The sequence below is a fragment of the Thamnophis sirtalis genome, unplaced genomic scaffold, assembly GCF_051295495.1.
Source record: "Thamnophis sirtalis isolate CommonGarterSnake01/CBP01778 unplaced genomic scaffold, rThaSir2_p1.2 scaffold_10, whole genome shotgun sequence".
In the NCBI taxonomy this organism is placed as follows: Eukaryota; Metazoa; Chordata; class Lepidosauria; order Squamata; family Natricidae; genus Thamnophis; species Thamnophis sirtalis.
In genome coordinates, this window is record NW_028261390.1 from 22,070,776 (window position 1) to 22,087,137 (window position 16,362).

The 16,362-nt window shown below is 39.1% G+C and overlaps 1 protein-coding gene across 7 annotated transcripts in view; it reads right to left on the reverse strand.

Moving 5' to 3' along the window:
• LEF1 (lymphoid enhancer binding factor 1) overlaps window positions 1–15,054 on the reverse strand; it is a 118,675-nt gene extending 103,621 nt beyond the window's left edge. The window contains exons 1-4 of one of the 7 annotated variants that reach the window (XM_087724192.1): window positions 14,948–15,054; window positions 13,903–14,108; window positions 11,238–11,298; window positions 9,754–9,884 (exon numbers count right to left, since the gene is read on the reverse strand). In XM_087724192.1, coding sequence (XP_087580318.1) covers window positions 9,754–9,884; window positions 11,238–11,298; window positions 13,903–14,103 — 393 coding nt within the window. In that variant the 5' untranslated portion in view covers window positions 14,104–14,108; window positions 14,948–15,054. Of the gene's footprint in view, window positions 1–9,753; window positions 9,885–11,237; window positions 11,299–13,902; window positions 14,365–14,947 lie in introns of those variants that run through there. The other 6 variants (XM_087724191.1, XM_087724196.1, XM_087724194.1 and 3 more) reach the window with 6 other exon arrangements.
• Between the last annotated feature and the right edge of the window lie 1,308 nt (window positions 15,055–16,362).

The following is a 16,362-nucleotide window of genomic DNA, read 5'->3' on the forward strand; positions in this document are numbered from 1 at the left end:
TATGAGGTATTTGACTCTTGTTCCAGCACTAAGTAATGAAAAAAAATATTATGTTGTCTATCACAGGTACACATTTTAATAATGCTATCTTAACAAATAATGCAAATAGGAAAGATTTAAGATGTATCAATTAAAAATTAAATATGTATTTGGTTGTATGAATGCAAATACTGTACAAAAATGTTTTCTGAAAAGTACTTTATGAAGTTATTTCCACTATTTTGCTAAACATTGCAATATTACTTTCCACTGTAATAGACAAGTCGGCCAATTTTATTTCTACCCAAAGCTTTCAAAGCCTAAATCAGTTTAAACCATGGATGTCAAACTCCCAGCATCATGTTGCTGTCATATGATGTATCGCAACATTTTTTCCTTCACAAACTGGGGTGGGTGTGGCGTCTGCATGACACATGTGGCCCACGGGCCACCAGTTTGACACCCCCTTGTTTAGATAGAGAGGATATACCTCAGGAGAGCTTGTGTCAACCCCATTGCCACACCAGAAATGTGGCAATAGAATGACACTTTCCAGATGTGTAGGGCCAATATTTTATTCTTTTCAGTTTGCACTTTGTTGTTCCAGAGTTTCCAAATGCCAAAGAAGTTTTTGTTTATAGTTTGGCGTTCCCACTCTTAAATTGTAATTCTTTGAGGATAATTGATAGATATATCGCCTACTAAACTACTATACTAAAGTACTACCCAGTATACAGAAAATGAACACATCCAGAATAGCAGAGTTCGTAGGGTGAGATATTCACAATGTAGAACAATACTCATATCAAGCTTTCTGTTAAAATAGCATAGGCAAAGGATATTGAACTACATTGCTCAACCCTTTGCTATTGGCCATACTTTGTCAGCAATACCAGGAGTACATTAGGTTGCTAATCTATGTGGTTGCTGCAATTTTAGGCAATGGATTTAGCTAGCTTTCAGGTTGATCTTGCAAATGTACTCTAAATTTCTATCCTGAAGGTGTCAGATTACAACCTTAACACTTGCACCCATAAATGTTTCCCAGGAAGGTTAATTTCTCATTCTTACTCCACTTAATAGGTTATGAAAATCTATTTGCATCCTGGGTTTTTATCCTATGCTAAGGTATTATCTGATTTCCATTAGTGGATGGCATTAGCCCATTGAGTGTATTATGCCAATCATAGTTTATGTCTGAACATGTGGGAACCCAGCCAACATGGTTTATTTAATACATTATAATTCAGCAGAATGTATCTTAATTCAGGCCACATATCTTGTCATAGCCCTCAAATTATTTGAAGAGGAAATTTATTAACTTTAATAATATATAACCAACTGCATGTAGTTGGAAATTAATTTTGTATTGTCAACTACATGTAGATCCAAACAGACCTGTATCTTTCAAACAGATCAACACAATGCCTGTTTGCCAGATGTTAGAAAACGCATAGCCCAGGGGTCGACAACCTTAAACACTCAAAGAGCCATTTGGACCAGTTCCCCACATTAAAAAACAAACAAACACCAGGAGCCACAAAACTCTTCCCATGCCTGATTATTTCCTGAGCGGCCACAAAATTAGCATATGTAGCTGAATTGAACATTGTTTTCTTCTGAAACTTTTCTTTTCTTGGATTTGTCCATGGTTGGCCTACCAGGGGTTGAAAGACTGAATAAATTGTGTGCCGGTGGGTGTCGCACATTGGTGGTTGTGGCGCATATTTTGAGCAACAGGGAGCAGCAACAGAGGGATGAAAGAGCCACATGCAGCTCCAGAGCCGAGGGTTGCTGACCCCTGTCCTAGCCAGACAGAGAGGAAGGATCAAGCTGGGAGTTACCCTTGAGTTGTTGTGCAGCTGCAAAGATCCAGAATTGAGCCCCATCCCCAAAGCTGCTTGAACCTTATCTATCCATTCCCAAGAGAAGGCAAGCAGTCTAGGGACATTCCTGTACAATAGGCAGAATACAATAAAGTAGTTAGCTTTAATTCTACATGCGTGGACACCAATACAATATATATTACTTCAATTGTTGTTTTTAAGGTTAACAACATAAATTCTCCTTTTATTTTGCTTCTTCAAGGCCCTCTGACACTACTACTTTGTAAAGTAGGATTTAGGTCAGGATGATTTCCAGTGGAAATAACCTGGTGTTTAATCTTCCATTTTCTCATCATTCTTCCCATCCACTTCTTCTTCCTGGCCTCCTTCCTTCCCTCTTTCTCCCCAGTCCGTCAAACCTATCCAATCTTTGAAGTTGGAAACAAATGCAACAGTTATTAGAGGCTGGGTCACTATCGTAAATATATATATATACATCTTTTTATAGAGCAATTTCTATAGCTTTCTGTTATTACATTTGTCTAAACTGGATGGTCTCCCACAATAATAAACAAAGAAAAAGATATAAACACTATATATAAACTTTTAGTTCACTATTTTAGAATAACAATTGCCATAACATCTCCTTTTCAAAGAGACAGAGGCAGTAAAAATTCAGCACCACAATCAATAATTCTTACATTTGCTGTGCAATGGGGTCAGCAACTAGCAATTCATTTCACCTGCACGTTAGTCCTTGACTAACAACAGTTCATTTAGTGACTGTTCAAAATTACAACGGCATTGAAAAAAAGTGACTTATAAAAGTTTTTCACACATACAACTGTTGTGGCATCCCAATGGTCACAAGAGCAAAATTCGAATGCTTGGCAACTGGTTCATATTTATGACAGTTACAGTGTCCCCGGATCATGTGATAACATTTTGTGACTTTCTGACTAGCAAAAGTCAATGGGGGAACCAGCTTTACTTAACAACCATGTCACCAACTTAACAACTACTATGATTCAGTTAAATGTGGCAAGAAAATAGCAAAATGGGACAAAATTCACTATGTCTCACTTAGAAACATAAATTTTGGGGTCAATTGTGGTCATAAATTACTGTATTTTTGGAGTATAAGCGCACTTTTTTCTCTCAAAAAAGAGGGTGAAAATCTGGGTGTGTCTTATACACTGAATGCAGCATTTTTGGCCTCCTGAAAACCCACCCCCTTTGCAAAAATGGTCATGTATAGCCTTCAGAAGGCTTCCAGAGTGCTCCTGGGAGCTGGAGAGAGAAAAATGAGCAAAAAATGGACCGTTTTTGCTTGTTTTTGCTCCCCCCCCCGGCCCCCAAGAGCACTCTACAAGCCTCCTAAAGGCTATGCATGCCCTTTTAATGAAATAAATGAGCCCGTTTTGTGTGAAAAACAAGCCATTTTTTGTTTCTTTCTGCCCCCCACGCAGCCCCCAGGAGCACTCTATAAGCCTCCTTAGAGCTATTCATACCCTCTTTTTGACAAAAAACAGGCCTGTTTTTGTGAAAAATGGGCCATTTTTGGGAAGTCTGCAGAGTGCAATTTTTTAAAAAAAATTGCCTCTTCAAAATCTTGGTGCATCTTATACTCCAGTGTGTCTTATACTCCAAAAATATGGTAAATTTATTTTAACAAAGAAAATATTTGCTATGAGTGAATGCAAAAAGGAAAGAGGAATAAGTTTGCCTATCGAGTTTTTTGCCAGAATGTGAGCAGGTTTTTTTAGGAATTGTAAAAAAATGAATCTGCTTAAATCCTGGAATGTTTTACATCTATGTGGAGGTGGAGATCAGTTGCTAAATGTTACACATGCAAGCGCATGCATAGAATAAGGAACAACAAAAAATATGCAATGTCCTCTTACTTAAACAAAGACATTTAATAAATGTTTGGATAAATGTATAAGGAATGCTTGTGATGACATTAGAGATGGTCAATGGACATGAATGTTAATCTACTTTTTTTGTGAAGGCAATATTATGTAGCTGGCTGAAGACTGGAATAGTTGTCAGATATTAGACAACAAGGAGTCAGGATCTGACAATCTATTGAAGACAAAGATAGGCATGTGCAGCAGAAAAAAATATGAACGTTTGCAAGTTATATATGGAGGTAGAGTAAGTAAATAAATATGTGTACTTTGATAGAAAGCACATTTCTGATAAGGAAATGGATGGAGAAACCCTAAAATTAAAATTTTGGCACTGAGATAATAATATATGGTCTATTGTGATGAATAAGTATATATAGAAAGTGAAAATAGTAGCGTATTAAAATATATTTATGAATACTTTCTAAAATAGAAAAGAGATTTGGGTATGTCAGGACAAACAACATGCAGTGAAAAGGTTATTTAAGAAATGCGCAATGAAAAACAAGTGAATGAACAGAAAATCGAATGGTCAGTGTTAAAGAAGTACCTTGAAGAGATTTGGTTATACACAGAGAATTTGTGAAAATAGAATCGCAAAACATCAAAGAATAGTCATTGAATTGACAAAAATAGAAAGACCAGGAAACTAATGAAATGGATGAGATCTTTAAAAAGAGAGAAGTGAGAAAATAGCATATGAAGTGATGTGGCTGAGATGAGAAGAAGGAGGTGTGCAAAAACAGAGCAAGTACTATATGGTGAATTATATTGGTATAAAATAGATTTATTGTTTCCTTTTCCTGATCTTTAATCTTTTCTTAATATTGCTTACTTTGCACTTGGAGCAATACTGTCAATCCAAAAAACAAATAAAATGCTGGGTATGCATGTATGTATGTATGCACTGGACGAATGATGGTCTTAAGCTCAATAAACAATCATATCCTTTAAAATATTAATCTAATAATATTGTATGTACTGTATATTCTCCCCCATTAAATAAAGACTGAATGTCTTTGCCTACAATGCCACCATCATTAGATATGCAAGATGGAAAAGAAAGGATATTAAGATGTTTATTTTTTTAAATGTATTTATTTAAAATGTTTATATAGCCATGCTTTGTTTAAATCCATTATTATGGATAGAAACACAAGTATGCATTCAACATCATTTGACTGAATCACCACCATTGCAATTTTGTCATGTCTTAATCCTTTTAAGGTGTATTTGTGCTTACGGGCATATTTTAAAATCTACCTGTGCTCAAAATTTTAGTAAAGGACAATCTCAGTTGGGCAAGAGGTCAAAAGGAACATATCCTTTCAATGAATCTTTCCATGGAACATAAACATTAGGAAAATTGCAAGGAGAAAATGCAGTCTTTCATTTCCACATAATCAAATTGAAAGAGTAGGACCTTTAAGAAATGCATTTTCTATGGTTCTGCAAATTTCCAACTTTTACTATTGCAAACCTTTGAAAATTATCAAGAGGAAGATGCTACAGAATTAGGAATATGTAATAAATGTACTCTGCCAATTTACATGTAAGAATTTTTTTCCTCCAAGAACAGTTTATTTTTTTAAGACTGCAGTATAGACACTGTAACATATAATATAGAAGATTATATTCTTAATTATCTGTGCATACTCTGGCTTAAATTATTGCTTGTTGTCCACTATTTGCCACATTATGCCTTCCTTACTTGCAGCTCTTTAAGAATTATATAAAAGACTTCCACAATAAAATAAAAGCATTGTGGTTTGAAATTAAAACTAGATTCCTTTCATATAATCAGGTTTTTGGTAACATTTATGCTATACATTTGGGTCGTTTTTATTCACATATATTTTGGATATCACTAAGATTGGGATGCTTCTTAAACCGAAGGTAACATTCAACTTCGATCTGCAAATTAAATTTATAGCAGTTTTAAAAACTTCGTGCTTCATTTATTGACTATTCTAGAAAGCACGTGGTTCTTCCACTGAGCAAAAGATTTTTTTTAAGTAGCAAACTAATAATTGCAACTAGAAACCTCTTATATAGCACAGAATTACTTAATGTTGCCACTCAAAATTTTACCAAACTTCTAATCGAATTGCTTGGGGAAAAGATTGCATACAGATGGGTGAATAATGTGCAGTTATTTACAGGAATAACATCCCATAAAACACGTACACACACACACACACACACACACACACACACACACACATATATATATACATATATACACATATATATATATATATATATATATCTATCTCACTTTCTTCTCTCTCGCTTTCTATTAGTTCCTTCTCTGCTATGTCAGGAACTGCCAAAAGGGCACCCAAAGCTATATTCACAAGGATTGAACATCTCACTCTGAACATTTGTGCTACATGATGGCTTGCTTTGAGAAGGGGCGGCTTCTGCCTTTGGGGGCTCCACCTGTTTCTCCTGCTTCCTTCCACACTTTATAAGCAGCTTCTTAGTAAATCTGAAGGGTGTAACTTCAGACATTCCATGATAATATGATGAATTTCAGAAAGAAAGTAAGCTATGCAAAATGTAACAGGAGAACTTTCAAAATAAAATAAGTAACATTTTTCCAAAAACAAAAATAGAAATCATTTTCATTGTTCATAGCACAATTTATGTTATTATTTTAGGAAATTCACTATATTACAGAGTAAGGTTTGTATAGAAAACCACAGAATTTTAAATTTCAACCTACTCAAATTTCTACATGCTTAGTTGTTATATATTACCTAGAAGAGATTTTGTAAACAAGATATGAAGAACAGTTATCACATAACATATATTGTTCTGTGTAGCCTAACACTATGAGTAAAATCAGAGGAATCAAGATGTAGAAAGAAAACTCCAAATAGATGGACAGCCTTACTCACCCCTACATACTGTAAAGCTACAACTTTTCTCAAAATAATCTAGAGTACCATACATACATATATGATACACAATTTATCTAACACAGAAGTGCAATTTCGAAATCATCATAGAATCCTCATATACACTGAAAACTGTACCAAAAAGACGTACATACTGCTGTTCTACCACACTGCCATACCATATCCAAATATAAGCACCCTATTAACAATATTGTTTGACTTGGCAAGTTATGCAATATGCATTCAAGTGTTTATATAAGCTACGTTAAAACATATTTTAGAGAATTTTTGTAAGTACATTTCTGTTCAAGAGTATTTTCAGACGATATACTCAAAATATCCAGGGTTGTAGAATTAGATTAGCATCCCAAGAAGAGAAATAATCACCAAGGATTTCACAATAAACATGTTGAAAAAATGGTAACAGAACTTTTATTAGATATGGGGAAAGTATATGAAGCTTGTAATGGAATCCATTTCATTCCCTAGACATGAATAAATTAAGTCTACTGAGTGTAAGCTGAGAAAAAAAAGCCACCGCCCTCGATGGTTCAGAATTTGAACCATCAGTGACATCTTGGGCAACATATATAGTCAATAGGTGGACCTTTCATTATGCTAATGAGGAATTCCACATGTGTAACATAAAACAAACCCATACATGGCTATTTCAATTCAACCAAGAACCATTTCAATGTAATCTATCAGAGCAGTCTTTTATTTATTTATTAATTAAACAGATTTATATAGCCACCCAACTCACACATAACAACTCCATTTGAATCTGCCTAAAAAGAGGAAGAGTTCAAAGGCAGTCAGTGATCATTTTTGGGAAGTTGAAAAAGCTGTGGCAGAAAAGTGTGGATTCCCCATGCTTGTATGTATGACAAGAAAGTATAAATCTTGAGAAGTCTAGTGAGTTTAGGGGAGAATGCTTCTAAAGGCTACTACAAATGTCCCCATGTTTTAACCTCTCAATTCCCTTCCCAATTCAAATTACTTCCAGCTCTAAACCTAACCTTCAATTAAAATCACTTCCAATATGATGGGATTCTGTGTAACTATAGTTTTTCCCCCAACACACAAGTTGAATGAAATCAGAAACAATTGTTTATCCTATCACTGAATGACACAACCTACAATAAAACAAACAACAGGAAAACACAAAATAATGACTAGTTTTCAACTATCTCTAGTCACAAAGTCTCTAAATATTTGAAAATACATTGTGCTGAGAGCATGTCTTTTTGTTAAAAGAAGCACAACAAGTAGCTGATCAAGGTAATTCCAGCAATATAAAAGAAAATATGTTGACAATTTAAGAAAATGAACAATATTATTACCACCTTAGTAAAGTCTCTTTACTACAAATATGTTTGATATACGTTCTAGGAGTCTATTGTACCATACTTTCTGTTTTCTTAATTATCAGGCAAATCACTAAGTGCATAAAACAGTCGTGAATACTGATATGTACAATACTAATAAGATATTTAGCATGAAAAATAATTATTTTTTCTTCAACCATCACATTTTCAGTTGAGGCAGAAATACAAAACCATTATAAGTTACTGGCACTCTCCAGATTCAACCTATTCATCAAGCCAAACCAATTATTAGTGTCTAGAGGAAGCCAATACAAACATTTTATAGAAGGTAACATTTAATTATAAAATTGTAGCTGATTGAATTTGGGGGCATTTGACTTGTTTCCGGGTAAATCATAGCATGTTAATATATAACAATAAACCGCATATTTGGAAGTATCATGCACATCATTGAGCCACTGATTTATCTCTTCTCAAAAGCACTGTAGATAACATTGCATCCACCATCTCTAGGTACACAATACATTATATCCATGTTTACTCAGCAGTAAATCCCACCAACTTAAAACAAGATTCCTACTGAAACAGATGAAGTCACTGTTTCAAACATCACACAGTGCTAAATCAAGTTTGCCATTAAATTCATATTGTTCCAAATGTACAAGTAATTTTGAAACTCTGATTATAGGATAGATATCTTGAGGACCCTTTTTTATATGCCTGCATAATATTTGAGGATGATATGTGCATTTTATAGATGTGTGTTAATTTCTATGTCTCATGCAATCAGGGCTCAAATACAGTTGAAATCACAAAAGGATTGTGTGCCATCTAAATCAAACACATTTTAACATAAGCTTTAATACATTACAGTTCACTTCACTTTATGTCTTTATAACATTCCAGTTATAATAATCTTTATAACACTCTTAAAGTACACAACAACTTAAAAACTCAAAAACCCTGTGGATTTTCCACCATGAATTAAATAAATTATTTAAGCAAGCCCCAAACTATTCCATGAATTAAGAATGCCCAACAACAGAAAAATAACATTAATCTTTGGAACACTGAAAATTTAGCTCTTAAAATAACTTTTGGTTTTAAAATATGTTATTGTGGCTATCAAATGTATTGACAGCGACCCTAGCTTTTTGTTTAAAGTATTGTCAATACTGGATACTTGTTCCCATTTTAAAATTAATATAAAGGGAAAAATTGCCCAGCAAAAATAGATAATATTGTCTTATCACTAGCCCAACTCAAACTTGAGATTTATTAGGTTTTCCTACGCCTGCATGGGAACTTCAGTCTCTTTAGACTCAGGTAACCACTAATGGAGCAGCTCTACATATGTTTCTCAGAAGTAATCGACTTAATTGAACCAATAGACCTTAAGCCTAAGAAAACTTAAAAGAAACTTAACAATTGCTTTGGCAACTGACAGCATCTACAAAGATGTACTTTATAATGAACATCACAAGCATGTGTCAATGGTTACATCTGCTATTGAAGTTATACCACCCAGCCATTCTGTAGAATTTAGCCCTTATGCTCTATTACAGGTTTCCAAATATTATTAAAGTGTCTGAATGCAATTATAAATGATTCTGAGTAGAAGAATTGCCACATAGCAGGAAGGAGACTTCTGAAATGTTATCAAAACTACATGTTTGCTCCTCGGTAAACAAAGCTTGTCTTTCCAAAGATAACTTTACTTCATTCATTGCATAAAAACACACAGACACAGATACACACCAAGAGAGACAGTCAGTCACATGTGTGTATATATATAAAGAACACTTACTGTTCTAGGAATTGGTGGCGAGAGAGATCCATTAGACATATATGGGTCATTATTCATATTTGGCATCATGATATACCCGGAATAACCAGAATAAGGTCCTTTATTGTACAGAACACCATCTATGTGTTTGCCTGTAAAAAGCAAAGATTATTTTAGCTTGTTCTTTACATTTCTAACATAAAAGAAACGTTTATATAACATGATCTTCATCAAGCAGCTTTAGTCTTTTTTTAAAGATTCATTTCTGCTTTCAGTCTTTCCTTAAAACCTCTTGAAAGAATAGATGTATGTAAGAGTCTAGCTTTCCATACATATGCTGTGTGATAGGCTGTACAGTTTGACTTCTAGCCAATATTTCCAACCTTCCAAATTGCAGCCTGCCAGATCTCTGCGATATTAAAAATGCCAAATAAATCTGTTTACCCCTACAACGTACAGAGAAAAGAAAACGTTTCTATATGTGGCTTGTGTGTGCTAATATAATGATTAATATGCACTGTTTTTTTAATGTGCAATTCTAAAACTTTAGTCGTCTTTATACATGCAACATGATCTAGCTTATTCTTATTGGGCCAATTAGAAGCAATTAAGGAGAAAAAGAGTTCAGGCTGGCATACAACAATACCCTGCTGATAGTAGTGAGCCTGTTCATCAGAGGAGTCTCCATTTTTAATCTGCTTAATATCTCATTTAAATAATAATGGCTAGTTTGCAAGCAGTGCAAGTTGGGTGTAGGTTGTCCATATTTATTGACAAGTGCTTCATCACAGTTCCTGGATAACAGAAGGCATGTCTGTGTTCAGGATTTGACAAGAAGCTGAAATATTTTGTGGTTTAAAAAAATTCACCTAACTGGACTCAATGAAAGACTTTGTTTAACCAAGTATCCAGCAGACCTTCCTACAATTGTCTTTAATTAACAGCAGGGTAGATCTCCAGTGCATTGGGTGAATTAAACTAATCCCTTCACCATGTTTTGGGGGGATGGGGTTGGGGGGAAGGTTTGTTAACCATTTCTGTACTTAAGTAAATAAATAAGCAAACAACTGAGTATATAAATAAATAGTGCTATCTTGTCTTGTAAGAATAGCATACATATGCTTTGCTTTCCTGTCACATAAGCAATTTATCTTTTAAAAACTATATTTTTTTTAAAAAATGGGGCACTGACTTGATTGAGGAAACATTCCCAGGCCATAGAAACACAATGTCAGATACCAAAATCACATTCATGACCAACAACCCACATTCAAAAAGAATGGGTTTGGTTAGATGGCCCACCTATACAGTTTTACTAGATGCTGCAAGATCCAAGCTAAATAGGATTTAGCATAACAAATCCACTATCTCAATAGTGAAATCCAGACACCATGTCGTATATATCTAACCATAATATATACTGACTAAGGAACAAGAAGTATTTTTCCAATATAATGGGAGACTGCAAGGTTGGATAAAGCTGCTATAAACACAACATCTCTTACCTTCTTCAGGATGTTCTCTGCTTTTTTCATAAACTTCCTGAGACTGGCCTTGTCTAGACACCTAACCAAAAAAATAAAATAAAACCATATATGATGGCTATGATATTTTGTGATACATAGCAGAAAACTGTCAGTGTCCAAGTTCAGTAAAAGTATCTCTTAAACATTTTCCAGGACAAATAAGCGAAAGGGAAGGATGTCCCAATATTCTCTTTTCAGCTACATAAGAATGGCTTCCATAGTCCTTATTTTGCATTAGATGCTTCTTTTATTCAAAATTGCATTATTAAGAACAAAAAAACCTCTCTAGTTTGTTTTAAGATGTGGTAGTTACCCAATACTTTATGTAAAACCTTTGAAGAGTTTATGATTAATCCTGTAACCTTTCTGATTTCAATCCAAATATATTCATGGCTGCTCTAGATTAATGCTATTGTATGATCCTATGAGTCATATGAACATGCCTTCAGTATGCCATGAAAACTAATTTACAAAACAAACCAATACACATCTAACCCAAAGTATTACTATGTTGGATGACGCTTGTCATGTAAACATAAAACATTGGAACCTTATGGGGAAAGGGCACTCTCACATTATGCTTATTCCTTACAAAAAAGGAAAGGCATACAATGTGATATCACTAGGTATTAACTAAATAACACTAAGTTAAAGAACAATCATTTCAACAGGCTCCTACTTCATTGTAAACAATAAAAGTTCATACAAATTGAAGCACTAATTTGGAAAATTCAACAACATTCAATCAGTCTCTTTTTCATTGTAAAAACCTTGGTATTTTGTTGCACAAGAAAAGAAAACAGGTAACTGTTATGCACAACAACAAAACAAAAAGAACAAAAAGTTATTCTGGTATTGGAGAAGTACAAGTGTCTTTTCCTAGAATAAGCCAACATTTGTAAACAAATAACCAGCAATTTAGTGCTGTTGTTTGATAAAACTCAGTTAGCTGCCAAAAGCATCTGTTTCATTCTGCTGGGTGGTAGGACTAGTCCCACTTCGGTGTGACACACATGCACTTACACACAGAAAGAGTATGTAGCTACACATAAATAACATTGTGAGTGGAATTTACTTGGAGCGAATGTGTTTGAGACCCTTTTCCTAATTATTAGTAGGGCAGGGCCCATTGCTACATTCCTAAAATATTTCTACACCAACCCCTGCCAGAAGCAACAGGAAGAAAAAGGCTCTTCTGACTTATGAGCAGCTATTACTATCTCTGAGCTACCGAGGCTACAGAAATAGCATTTCTCCAAACCTTTTCAGGTGTCTATTTTTCCCATGTAAACAAATTCAGATGGACCTTCATGGGTTTTATTAATGCATGAATCACTAATGCAAGCAGTCGATACTTCCTAATATGCAAATATGCACAGAGCCTCTCTTTTCCTACAGTTGCAATTTCCATTTATAATCAACTTTTAAATCCAAATGGAAATCCCTAACTGCAGCTTTTGGGAGGAGAAGTCTGCGACCCTTTGCCCGGCAAGGTCTATTCTTGAAAAGTGCTTAGAATGTTATGGGTGGGGGAGGGGAGGTCAGAACCCCCGTACTACCGTCCTGATCCTGTTCAGTTTCCTCCATCTAGGGTTAAATAGTTAATACTCAGCCACACATAATTGCCTCTGTATTCTCAGTTCCCAAGCCTACTTTACATCAGGGTAAGGCCAGGCACCAAATATAATCGCCGGCCCTACAGAGAAACGCCCAGCATCAAACTCAAAAGTTTTAAGCTCAAAACAGAAGGGGATTTACAATTCATCCTTAACAGCTGTCCACATGCAAGGAAGGAGGCAAAAGGAACCAATTTGCCAAAAAGAAAAAGCCAATGAGCCGAAGTGGTGGTGCTACTATAGTGGCATTCTAGCAGCCGTGTCCTTGTCTCTCCTCCCCCCACCTCCCTTCCCTTCTAAGTTGGGGGATAAAGCAGCAATAAGATTAAACTCTGAGTAAACAAATCAATCGTTCTATTTCGGCTTCTGAGCGGAGCCCGGGCTCTACTTCCAAAGGGGTGGGGAGGGGAGTGCAAACAGCTTCCAACTCCTCTCAATCTCTCTCACTCTCTCTCTCTCTCCACCCACCACTACGCCAAGCGCTGCTATTCATTCATGGGGAACAGAGGCAGATCGGTTTTCAAAGCGCCGTGGTCAAAATCTGTAACCCACTTGGCGGCTTTGCAGCTTCCCGTTTTCCATTCTGGGCTCACACACCCCCTTTTCCTTAGCTGGCCGTGAAGAAAAAGAGAGAGAGAGACAGACAGAGAGAAAGAAACTAGGGGACTTGAACTTTCAAGGAAAGCCCTTTAAAATAAAATTAAATTAAAAGAAAATAACTTTCCCCCCCTTATTCCCTTACACGAATCCCAGAGCAGACCCGAGGCCAACAGATGAAAGAAAGCCGGGAAATGGTTTCCCACCCAAAGGGAAGCCCACCCAGGGAGCGAGAGCGGACTGTCTCCTCCGGCCAGGACTCTGTTGCTCCAGGCAGGTCTCCCGCTGCCACCGTCCTACCCCTCCATGAGCAGCGCTCCTTCCAGAAACTTTTCTGCAGTTCCATCAGCCAAGGGGCAGCCCCGGCTCGTCCTTCCCACCAAGACCACGTTCCAAGTTGAGATGAGTGAAGCCCAATTCCCCTTGCCTACCTCGTGCCCGTTGCTGCTGGGGATGGTTTCCGACTCGTTGACCAGCGAAGACTTGATGTCGGCCAGGTCTCCTTCTTCCTCCGGGTGGCTGATCTCGGCGAAGATGGTTTCCTTCTGGGGGTCACCTTCGTCTTTGAAGGGGATCATCTCGTCGGTGGCACAGAGCTCCGGATCGCCGCCGCCTCCCGAGAGCTGAGGCATAGTGGCTTTCTTTCCACCCCGGGAAAGAAAGGAAGGAGAGCAGGAAGAGAGAAAAGAGAGGAAGAACAGGAGGAGGAGGAGGAAGAAGGAGAGCGAGGGGAGTTAAAAGGCTTTGGACGCCGAGCTCGCTTTGCGCTGCGCTCCTATAGCCTTCCTCCCCCTCCGCCTGCTTCTCTCTCCCTCTCTCTCTCTCAGCCTAAACGCTGCGCTCTCCTCCCTTTCCCACCCCATCCATATCCAAACACCTGGGGGGAGGGGAGAGAGCAAGCAAGACTGGAAGTGTGGCCGGCCCTGTCTACTTTGTCTGCTTGAAAAGAAGGGGAGGGGAAAAGGAAGCCAAAGAGCCAGGCAGACGCGCGCTCCCCCCCCCCCCCGTCTCTCTTCCCTGCCGGTTTCTGTTGTGTCTGCAGTTCAAGACGACGCGAAAGTCGGGCAAGTTGGCTTTCTCTCAGAGACTTTTAAACCTGGTTTTCTAATGGGTCCTCCTTTCCCTTTCCCTTTTTTGAAAGAAAGGACCACAGCCCCCTCCCTCCCCCCTCTGTGTGTGTGTGAGAGAGAGAGCGGGGGGGGGAGAGAGAGAGAGAGAGAGAGAGGCACAAACGCCGGTCTTCGAGAGGAAAAGCCAACGGGCCCTTTAAATGGAAGCCTTCTGAGATACAGAAGTGACCCCAAGGAAGGACGGGACGGGACGGGGGGTCTCCCTGCCTGTGCGCGCACACATCCCGCGCGAAGGTCCGGGGCGCAAAGTTGGAAGGTCCCGGGGCAGGAAGGACGCCAATGGGAGAGAGACAAAAAAAAAAGGTCGGTGGGAAGATGAGGGAAGAACAATCTCACACCAACACACCAGGACTCCGCTTTTGTTCCTTGGCAGGGGAAAAGACTTTTTCCCCCCTTCCTGCTCGGCTGCCTAATCCTCTGCGCCGCCGTCCTGGCTCTCCCGAAGCGAAGCGAACCGGGCGGCTGGCATTTACCGGGGGAGGGAGGGGGACGGAGCCGACAAATTCCTCAGGTGCAGCTAAAGCAGAAGCAGCAGCAGCAGCGAAAGTCCTCAGATGGGCGGCAGCAAAAAAAAAGGGACGCTCCTTAAAAAAAGAAGAAGGGGAGAAAGTTAGCTTCTCCAGGAATTAGAAAAGCAACCCCTCCCGCTGCCCCCCCCAAAAAACCTAGAGGCGGGCTGCAAAAGTCTTGAGACATAAAGGCCAACCCACCCCAAACTTCTTCCAGGTGCCGCTGCTGCTGCCCCCTTCAACGGTCCCACACACTCGCTTTTCTTTTGGGTGGGTGGGTAGGTGGGGGATCGCGAGCTTGGTTTTGGTCGGGGAAAGGGACGGGCATAGAAAGGTCTCCTTTGGCCGAAGGTGCCGGTTGCTCTTCTCTGGGCTCCGGCTTGCGACCAGGGTTCCCCCCCCCCCTCGTCGACCAGGGTCCTGGTTGTCCACGAGCTCTTGGTGGGCTTGCGAGGCGGGCCGCGCGAGGTGGAAAGGCAGCCGCCCGCTGCGCTCTCCTCGTGTACCGTAACTTTGCCGTCCCTCCACCCGCTTCGCCTCCTCCCCCTTCCCCCTCCTCCTCCCTCCTCCCTCCTCCCTCCTCCCCCCTCTCTGGCTCTCTTGAAAAGGGCGGGGGCGGGCAGAGAGAAGATGAAAGCGAAGCCGCCGCCTTGATTGACAACTCACTGAGAGATGCTCTTGAGAGGAAAAGGAAACGCAGCCCCACAGAGAGAAGGGGAGGAAAAACAACCTTAAGCCGGGAAAGCGCCAGGATGGGCTGGAAAGCTCGTTTAGTCTTAAAACCAACCCAAGCACACACACACACACACATACACACAAAGAAGATGCAGAAAGCCAGGCCGACAAAGTTAAAACAAAAGCACAAAAACATCCCCGGCGTCTTAGTCCGCTGGAAAGTTTCACCTGGGAGAAGGTGGAGGGCGAAGATGCTGGATGGGGAGGGGAAGGGAGGGGAGGACCAAGAAAGTAGTCCGAGGAATCGGAACATGAGACTGGCTGCGGTTTCTTAGCTCCCGTTTGCCTTTGTTTTTGCCTTCATCGCAACGGTTGTTCCCGTCCCGTTCTTCAGCGCCGTTGATGCTGTTTTTTAAACAACGATCTGAGATTGGGTGAACACTAAACAAGGGGCGAGGGTGGGCTGGGTGCTGCTATTGGGAAGGGTGGACCGTCTCTCCCTGCCCCCAAAATCGAGGTCTCCGGGAATAATAAGTAATAGTGATCCGGATATCCTCAGACAAATCTGAGACAAAAA